At 41.5% G+C, this 10,555-nt stretch overlaps 1 protein-coding gene across 1 annotated transcript; it reads right to left on the bottom strand.

Moving 5' to 3' along the window:
• Positions 1-3,128: 3,128 nt before the first annotated feature.
• drg1 (developmentally regulated GTP binding protein 1) lies at positions 3,129-9,833 on the bottom strand. Its single transcript, XM_076758989.1, has 9 exons — positions 9,645-9,833; positions 8,038-8,161; positions 7,720-7,895; positions 7,556-7,625; positions 6,884-7,053; positions 6,051-6,181; positions 4,734-4,901; positions 4,473-4,595; positions 3,129-3,481 (listed from the first exon to the last, which is right to left on the bottom strand). Exons 1-9 carry the CDS (start codon positions 9,681-9,683, stop codon positions 3,382-3,384), a joined length of 1,101 nt encoding a protein of 366 aa, XP_076615104.1. The 5' UTR covers positions 9,684-9,833; the 3' UTR covers positions 3,129-3,381.
• Positions 9,834-10,555: the final 722 nt, after the last annotated feature.

Genomic DNA, 10,555 nt, shown 5'->3' with positions numbered 1-10,555 from the left:
ATAGATTAAAAAGAAACAACACATCTCACCACTGGTTTACAGAATGATTAGAAAAGACCTGTAACAATTAAGAACATCTGCAGAATTAAAAAAAAAAGAAAGATTAGTCATAGGTCACACTCACACTGCGGAAAAAAAGGGCTACACCCTTCCTGCGCACGAACTGCGTCAAACCCCACCCTCCCGTCCTTCGTGCCCGACTCAACTGCACATGACCCAAACAGAATTTCTAAAAATTCAGTCCTTTTTTTTATGATGCAAACATTGGAATAAGAAGCATTTGAAGGAAAGATCTACAGCAGGCCTGAGGAATGGCGGCTTAATCAAGTTAGTTCTCCATCACTCTATTGGGTGGAATTCATCTGATCAATGGAAACACAGTTTGGGTAATGCGTCAGTGATCTTGTTAGGAAGCGCAGCTTGTCATAGAGTCCACTCTGAAATTTTACAAGTAATTGACTAAAAAATAAGTCTTAGTGTCCGGGGACACTGGTGACCTCAAGAACGGTACTTATTGCTAAATTGCTGCTCTCCGTCTGAGGACATTTGCTGTCTTCTCAGAGTGAAAGACACAACCGCTCCTGACGTTTTAGTCCTAACTATGTTAACGGTCACTGAGTGCAATGTCAAGAGTCATGATACCATCAAGCTAAGACAGCTGTTTGTCCAAAAGGTTTGACAATCTTGTTACCTTCTCGTGTGTCTCTTCCAGCTCCCCAGGGACATCTTACTAAAATGAGAAGGCATTGGTGCGATAATCAACTTGGAGCTCTGGCAACTGAACCACTTTGTGTGATGAAATTACACCACAATACATATTAATGCACCAAAGAGAAACCCTGCATTTGTTGGGACCAAATGGCACGAAAATGGGAGTACTTTGGGTGAAAATGGTGGGCGGTGGCGGTGAAACAGACCTCTGTTTTCCAGAACAATGAGGATGTTTCAAAGGGATGCAGTGTGGCTGATGGGATGGTGTGATGGTTTTTATGCATGGATGATTGTGATACATAATTATGCTCCCTTACCTTGTGTCTTTCTTTCTTCCAAAATGGATCACCACAAACAGTAGTTGCCCTTCAAACTCATGCAGAATCTAAGTCTAAATCTGGCTAAAGAAGGTTTATTTGTTAACATTTATCATTAAAAGTATCTGATTTAAAGTAAAATAGGACATTAGATATTCTTGTGACTAAGGGTCACAGTGACCAACCCAACAAACTATCAATACAACACTACAAATATGCGTCTCAGTCATAACTTACTCTGGATTCTACTGACAACCTCCAGCTGCTGTCTTTGGAAAGTCACTTCAGCACATCTGGTCTTTCCAAGAAACCCACCTTTCCATCCTCTGGCTCCAAAGTCGATGTTAGGTGCAGCGGGTTGACGGAGGCGAGTGGGTGCTCTGAGCTGTGTCTTGGGGTCTTCTAGCTTGCTCTACTAGAGGCAGACTGTCCTGACTGCGTCCTCAGCACCCTTCAAGTCCCCATCTCCTGCCCCTCCTTCAAGCTAGGAGGGGTTGGTGATGTTCTCTTGGGATAGGTGCACTGGCAAGGAGGACTTGGTCGGGCTGGGATTGGACGTGGGTTGGGGAGTTTGGGGGGGCCGCTGGTTCCGCATTTCATAAATATTAATACTGAGTCCTCCCTCTCCAAATGGGTAGATTCTTTAATTTTGTTAGAGGGGGAAGTGCTTTATTCACTTAATGGCTTTTATTAGTGCCCGGTCTTCAACTCTTTCATTAGCTAAAGTGCTGCTATAATTTACAGGGTAAAAGGGGGTGGGGTAGAGGTGGTGTCTGAGGAGGGTTGATCCTGCTGCTGTGGGACAGGCAGGCAGTACCCTCAACCACTGCAGCTTTTCCTAAAAAGTGTTTCTTTTCTTGATAAGAACTGTAGTCTATAACATGAAATACGCTCGACGGCATCCTCGCTGACCGTTACAGTGCACTAAGTGTTGTCTCTCTTGCACATCTGCTTTTTATGGATCCATTAAGTTGAATCCTGTTGCATATCTAAATCCTTGTTAAACATCCAAGACTAACATTGTTCAAATACAGTGTAACCAATAATTAATGGACTATATTGATCGTACTTCTGACAATTTAATGGCTTCTTATGTGTAAGCAGAACAAGATAATTTCTGTGGTCTGACAAAGCAGCTTTTCTCCTTGACCACAGAGGGTGGATTCATTTCATGGAAGTATCTTTTGTTGCTCTTGCATGTTGAATGATTTCATATTCTTTTGGGTAAATGCTGATAAGCACGATTGTTAAAGCTGCTGTTTTCTATACTATATATTTTGCATGTCTTTCTCAACCTTTCCCTGTTTGATAACATTTTGTGTGTATTAGATGAAACGTGAGCATCAGTTTATTTAACCAGACGAAGCTCTCATTATAAAGGACACCACCACATATTTGCAGCATATTAAATACGCTATGAAACAATCTCCCTTTGAGAACATACACGCTGAACTGTATGCAGCTTCATTGTTTAGTTCGATGAAGGGCAGTCTTCAATTTTCCAGTCTTACTATATCATATCATAGTCTATATACATGTGCATGCACTGGCGCCATCCGCTGCAATCACTGGCTAGCACTGGGTGCTCAGACACAAAATGGCCGCCACACTTCATGCAGGTTGAAACATAACGACATTAGATAATGCACACTTCCTGAAGTGCTCCCGACGCTGATGAAATGCTCTTTATTTTGCTCTGTGGAGTCTTGTTAGTTGTGAACAGCTGGCGTATGATGTCCCCAGACTGCGTCTGAGTGAATGAACTGATTAACCTGAGTGGCCGTCTCTACCAGAGAAAGGGGGTGGGCCACCAGCCTGAATAACTGCCTTCATCATCAATGTCACATAAATCACTTAGCTGGACAAGGCTTTCAGATGAGACCTTTCTTTTCCTCTGAGCCAGACTGAAATGGTCGTCCTAACGCTGCTGCTACGTTTCTGAGGGAGACCACGCAACTGTGATGGAGCACAGGATTCAATGATGCAACATTTCTGTGGAGCTTCGCTGACAGACCACATGTAGCACATGATCTTCATTTAGGCTACACTTTAAACACGCATGGGTGAAATACATGTTAAAACTGGTTGCACAAGAATGAAAAAGATTCCTTAATGTTTTTATTGTACAGATTTTATTGCAAGCCTTAACCAATATTCAATATGAACTATTCATGGTGTTAAGTACTGTTGGTTTTTTTTAACCGTGACACTTCCATTCATGTCATCACGTTTTTAAATTAGAGCAAAAAACTGGGATCCACATGACACAGATGCTCTCATGGATGTTTGGTGATTTACTGAGCAGCTGTACAGAATGCTTGGTGATACAGACGCCATGCAGTGAAGACTCCTTTTACTTTTTCACCAGCTGGATAACGTCTTCATCCTCCAACACGTGGTCCTTGCCCACCTTTTGAGGGTTGTGTTTCACAGATGAGCCCCACACGAGTGCACTGAAAGAGGACGGGTTATAAAATCACTGAAATGATTGTACGTGAATGAGAGTTAACAGGATGCATGTTTCATCTTACATCATCTTATAAAAAATGTTGCAATCAACACCTTAATTACAACAGAGAATTATTTATATAGACACTATTATCCTTTCTTTGCTACAGCAGGAATGGCTGTGCATTATGAAGTAACCCACAGGGTACAATGACACCCTTTAGTTCCAAAGGCTTTCTAATCGCATGTGTCACCGTTTGACCCACTCATTCCCTGGAGGATGGGTAATGCTCAGCAGCATTAACATATCGACTGATTGATGATCTTAGCTCCCATTTGTAGATGGTGGTGCAACACATCATCTCAGATCCTAATCCAGACTCTCAAATTAATGCTTATCTGGCATACTTCGCCACACAGAGGGCAATGGCTGTGATTAAAGCAGCTGTGTTGTTTTAAACCATTTGATGACCACTCGTCCATCTGGTGTGAGGTAAGTTATGCCTTTTAGAAAGAAACTGAACCAGTAAAAAAATAATCTGGAGTGTGGGATTTGTTGAAATACTTGTTAGTGAGCACTTCTCCTTTGCAAAGAGAATATCATATCAAGATGCTGATTAAACAGCATGGTTATCGCACAGGTACAGTTGACTGCTCACGATTAAAGGTCACTCTCAAATGTGTTCGCAGTTTTATCACACAACACAAAGACACAGACAGCTTTCAGGGAGCGTGCTACTGGCATGCTGACTGCAGGGGTGTCCACCAGAGCTGTTGCCCGTGAGCTGAATGCTCATTTCACGACCATAAACCGTCTCCGACGTCGTTTCAAAGGAACTGGCAGTACAACCAACTGGCCCCACAGCCACTGCATTTCTAAAGCAAGCGTGATCATACTAACCATTCCTCCATTTAACGTGTTTAAAAGTGATAAGTCCTAAGAGACAGAATTCCCTTTAAAAAGTGAAAACTTGAAGCAAAGTCTACAGTACTCACTACTTAAATTCTTTGATGAGGTTTTTGTGAATCTTTAGGCAGAAATCCTCAACTGAAGTCCGTTCGTCAGGGAGTACAACGGGAGATGTGTAGTCAGGAAGCTGGCCTTTAGGTTTGGTGTAGCTGCAAATGAACACATGATCTCAGTCAAATTCTGCAGTCTGAACCTACAAATATTAGATCTCACAGAGGATCCTTTTTCTGCACTGTCTTTCACCCCCGTTCACACCTCCTTGTGGTCACTGTATAAACAACTCTTACATGCGCACGAGCTTTAGGTAGTCCCACAACTTCTCCAGCAGGTCGTCGAAGTTCCAGCGATGGTGGGCCGAGATGGGTACGCAGTGGGGCACCTTGTAGATGATGTCGAGCTCCTCGATGGAGATCTGATCGATCTTGTTGAGCACGTAAATGCATGGGATGTAGACCCTGTTGGGACAAGAGACTGTGAGTGCTGCTGTCCATAAAAACAACCATAAAGAGGTGCAACGTGTAAGAATTGGCTGCCTCTCAAAGGTCATGCCACACAAACAGGGGGCAGCATATCACCAAGGTAACCGCCAACTGCTGCTCACTATACTCTCTGCTGTAGCTAATAACTGCTGTTAGCTTGTTAGCTCAGCCGAGCAGCTAGTGGCCCTATGAGCTGACTTGAGTCCTCCTGGATCAAGACTTCCTCCCTACACACTGACACTTCTTCTCTTTATTGTTCCACTGCTTCCCAAATGTTTGTTGGTGTTTTTTATGAGAGAAACATGTTTTCGTGTTGTATTCATGTGCCTTCCCACATAAATGGAATTTTTGTGTCTTAATGGGAAGTTCAGCGACGGTTTTATTTATGAACCACACTATTTGTGTTTCACTTGCTTGCTACATCGATTTACTTCCTCTTTTGCTCTAGACATACAGACAGGCATGTTCTTTCTCTAGAGACACACAGAGGATTTATGTGAGTGGGTTTTGGACATTGTTATTTTATTGTCACAATATTTTACAGAAAGAATATGTTTTGGTTATTTAGTTTTATTTGTGGCACTGTATTATTCATGTGTTTTATGCTATGTCTTTTAATTCTGGTCATTTCTCTGGACAGAAACAGCGAGCGCTGATGCAAGAGAGACCCTGTGAATGCTTTTCTCTACAACTGCAGGGATGTTATGCTGCTACTACGTCTGTTGCTTTGCAATAAAACCCTCAACGACAGTCCTGAGAAGTGAGGTCCTTGTCCAGTATGAACACAGTGCACAATAAGACCCACCACATGTGCCCCATCCTGCTTTATCTTATTTGTTGAGTTCATATAGTCAAATACATTGAGGAATGGTAATCCCATAGATTTTTAAGTAAGAGATGACACTGTTTATCTAGAGATTGCACTTGATGCATTACACACATATGAAAAATTGGAAAGAGGTCTGAAAATGCATGTGTGGCAGGAACTGCGAGTGAAACATGAACAGCACTGTCAAATGTATCTGCATTGGTAAAATGGGAATTGAAATGAGACTGAAGATTTCAACAGGCCACACCCACTGGGGATGACTAAGGAAGCCCCATTTTGGCACTTCGGCAGCTTACCGATTTCCCTCCACCACATCAATGAGGTCATCAGCTGTGGAGTCGCTGCGCAGAGTGATGTCGGCGTTGTGGATCTTGTACTCTGCCAGGATACTCTTAACAGTTTCAGCATCCAGCTCACTTTGTGCACACTAAAGGAGAAGGGGGTGGGGACACAAGACAAAAAAAAACACAAATAGTTTACACATATTAGAACAGTCGCACTAATAGATGATTTCACACTGTATGTACAATTTCATCATGCTTCAAGGAAAACATGATGAAAATCTGAGAGGAGAACAAATATGCAGGAGCAACTATGTTAAGTGTAATCATGTGTATGTCCACCAGAGGGCAGCATTAAAAAGTGTTTCAGGCTTTGCTACCAAGATGGGTGAGACATAATTAAGTAATGTGTTTTCTGCATTTGTTTCTGCAAATCAGTTTAAACCTCTAAGAAACTTCACTCACTCACTCACTCACACACTCACACACACACACAAAAAGGCTTTTACATGTTTGTTTAGAGGAATGGGATGCCAGAAAAATGGCCATCATTTAAATGAACTGTCAATCTACAGATATCGCTGACAACTAAAATCCTACATGTCAGAATAAAGGACATCCTTTAATTTATCAGTTTATAGAGTGATGGTTCTTGTTATGATTATCTCACTTTTCCGGCTCATCAGTCAACAAGCAGACAACCAGTATTTATAATACACACATACCGCCACTAAAACCAACTAAAAACTGATCAGCACTATTCATTTCAGTCACTCAGCTTGATGTGATCAATCGTGAGAAGTCTGCATTCGTGTATTTAAATTGCTGTCATTCTGTGTGAGACATACTGTAGCCGTGAAGTTGATGCCTCCTTTATCCTTCTTCTTGAAGCCGATGTTGGGTGGTTGCTTGTTAAGTCGGATGCCAAAGCCCTCCAGCTCGTGTTCTATCAGCTTCTTATGGCCAAGAGGCTTCAACACATCGAGCACTATCAGGATTAGGTTGCAAGTTCGAGCCACTAAAACAACGGGAGGAGGGGGAAGCAGACACTGATTGGAACAGAGTGGATGACGGAATCACATCACTTCTGCAGAGGATACAGTGTGGATCTGGAGCCATTTCATAATAACAACACTCTTGAGATTTTACTTTTTCCTGGCAGCATTTAAATGCACAAAATGTTGAAATGCAATCACGTCTTTGTCATAGTGTACACTGTAAGATAAAGTAGCTGCAAGCTGATAGTATATCAAAACTTCATCAGTAAGCTTGTTTGTCTTCTGGCTTGATGAAATAAATATGATTAAATCATGGCCTCTACCCATAACCTTCCACTCTTAAGTGTCATTCTGCCTCTTTGCTGCCATTAAAAACACATAAAAGCACAAAACAATATCAAAAGTGTCTCAATAAATGGATTTGCATTAATTTCAAATGGAAATAACTAACTCTAACTGCTTTCATCCTACGTTTTACAATTCTATTTTGTCAATGAAAACCTCACTGATCACATCTTTTACCTGCGATGACCTGTCTGCCTCTTCCCTTGCCATCCTTGGCCCCCTCAATGATACCTGGGAGATCCAGAAGCTTTGAGGGAAGAAGCAAAAAAATAAAATAAGTACTGAAAATATGGCAGACTGAAAGCACTCGCAGGTGTTGAACAAGTAAGAAATTCTTGTACCTGAATTTTGGCACCTTTGTAGCGAATGACTCCAGGTACCGTTGTGAGAGTGGTGAACTCGTAGGCGGCAACCTCAGAGTACACACCTGCAAGGTTACTGAGCAACGTAGACTTTCCCACTGAAGGGAAACCAACAAAGCCGATACGAGCATCACCTGTTTTTGCAACATCAAAACCTAAAAAGGACAAAAAATGAAAATCAGAAACTTGATTCAACAAAATATCCACCATGATGCTTTAGATGACTTAAAACATGTTTGTAATGAAACCCAGATAAAAGTAGAAAGTGTACTAAGTGTGTGAAAGTCATGATCTTACCTTCTCCTGTCGCACCACCGCTGCCTCCCTTCGGTGTGATGAGTTCCCTCCTCAGTTTGGCAAGACGTGCTTTGAGCAGACCCAAGTGGTGAGCTGTGGCCTTGTTCCTCTGCGTCCTGGCCATCTACAATGAACAGTAACAACACCAGCATGAGGTCCTGTACTTGTTATTTGCAAGCCAATTTTGTAGTTATCAGCAAGCAGTATCTTAAGAGTTTAGACAGGTAGAACTAAACAGCTTGTGCTCCCTGCAACACACAACCAGCTTGTCCAGGGTATTTTAGTGCCTTTTGCCCATTGCATGCTGGGATAAGCTTGAGCCCTCCACAATTTTTAATGAGGTAAGTGGGTATAAAGAGTGGGAGCATAGGGTAATCTTTGGAGACTTTTACAGCTTATGTCAAATTGTTTTTTGTAAATGTATTGTAATAAAAATGCCTCACAATAAAGCCTTCCACTTCAGCTCAACGAGGAAACAATGTCAGGGGGAAAAGGGGGAGTATTAAACAAAAGACTTGGATTACTGAAGCGTCACGTTAGCTATGGATAAACTTTGGAAAACATTTGTCCACAGAAAGAGGGCTGCAGGTTTATTCTATCATAATTAGGGAGACTAAGTGTTAGGAAGAGATCTTTTAATGGCCAGTATGAACAGTTTCAGCGCTCATATGGGTACCTTACTATTGACCCATTTATAAAATAGTGAACCCATCCTTCAGTAACCAGCAGGTGGGATATAATACAGCAACTACAGACCACAGATGTTATACTATCTGAGCTGATTTGTGGTGGACCTGTTTTAATGGGAGACCTTGTATGAGGTCCTGCTCTGTTGAGCCACTTTACAGCACCACAGTTTACAGTTTACCTGGAGGGGTTATCACTGACCCTAAAAGACAGTTCAGTTCATGTTTCATCTTCTGCTCTCTCTCTCTCTCTCTCTCTGCTGAGGTACTAAAATAATCTGAACTATGACAGTATGATACTTCACAAAAGTTCTTGTCCAGGGCTAATTTCAAGACTTCTAAATGCCGAATTTATCTACAATAATACAGCACTGCGACAAGTTTGGATTGCAAGGCACAATCTGTTCCACACGAACTTTGTAGCTGAACTTATAGGGAGGAAACTCAATGACACGTCGAAAACGCCGATTGCTCAAAAGAAATTGTCGGCTTACATATCACGTTACTTTAGGTAAACCTAAACTTTTACTTAGGTTTGGATGTGTTATAAGTTACGGGTACCAAACACTGGTGAGGATGGCAGATCCCACCCAACACTGTACGTGGTTGCCCATTTAATTGCCAGGAAATCAAACGGAATCTGGAATCAGCACTAACTCTATCTATGGTGCTAGCTGGGTGTTAGCGGCATGCAGTAAATTCTAATGTTTGATTCAGAATTCATCTACAAGACGAATGAGCGCGTAAAGCAACTTTACAACAAACTTATGAAAGACGTATTTTGGTCTGTCAAGATGTATTACAGTGTACAACGAGGCCCAGCTGTGCTAGCTAGGATAACATTTACTAGCCTTGCAAGCTAGCAGTTAGCTACAACGTGACTGACTCTTTGGGTTAGCCAGCTGTCTGCTTATAGCTTACCTCATTTTCAATCTCTGCTATTTTGGCGAGTATACTCATGGTGACGGAGATTCCCGTGTACAAGCGACGTTACGGAAATAAGTTGGAAAGATTTTAACATGGAAGTTGCCAAAGTTAAGATGTTATTTAGCATGCACACTAGCCGACACGAAGCAAGCCGCGCTGCTTCGCGGGAAATCTCGCGAGAACGTAGCAACGCGTCGCGCTACACCCAACAGGACAAAAATGATGGGAAGGCAGGAGAGAAATATATTGTCGGCCCAAAATCATTAAAATGTACAGAATCATAGTCGATAGTTCATCTAGGAAGGGGTGACATTTAGTTTTGACAGACAGTTCATTTATATTGAGAGGTCATTGGACAAAGGCACCTGCCAAATGAACATATTTAAATGATGGTAGTTATACTTGTATATATTTTACAATATTTTTTTCACTCCTTTTATATCACTGAGGGTCAGTACTGAAAAGTAACAATTATATTTAAGTATTGCACTTAAATGCATATTTGAGGTGCTTGTACTTCACTTGAATATTTCCCTTTTATGCCACATTATACTTCTACGTTGCATTTCACAGGCAAATATTATACTGTTCATGTTATTTAAAGCACCAAACAGTATTTGCTTTTCATAGCAAGATTTTACATTAAAAATAAGATTTGTCTAGTGATCCTTTGGATGAGCCCAACCACTCAAAACCACTGAACTAAACTTTAGTACTTAGATGTATAGAATGTAGTTAAAACTAACCGCTTAATATAGGATTTTGACATAGAATATTTACTTTTACATTGTGATCGTGGTACTTTTACCAAAGCAAAGGATCTGATTTCTTCTTCCACCACCGATGGCCACCCTCTTACAGTCTATTAGAGGGCCTACAAGATACAGTCTTCGGCAAACTTTGCC

Source organism: Chaetodon auriga, chromosome 19 (assembly GCF_051107435.1).
Source record: "Chaetodon auriga isolate fChaAug3 chromosome 19, fChaAug3.hap1, whole genome shotgun sequence".
Taxonomy (NCBI): domain Eukaryota; kingdom Metazoa; phylum Chordata; class Actinopteri; order Chaetodontiformes; family Chaetodontidae; genus Chaetodon; species Chaetodon auriga.
Note: the sequence above shows the minus strand (reverse complement) of the source record. Positions and strands in the feature narration are given on the sequence as shown.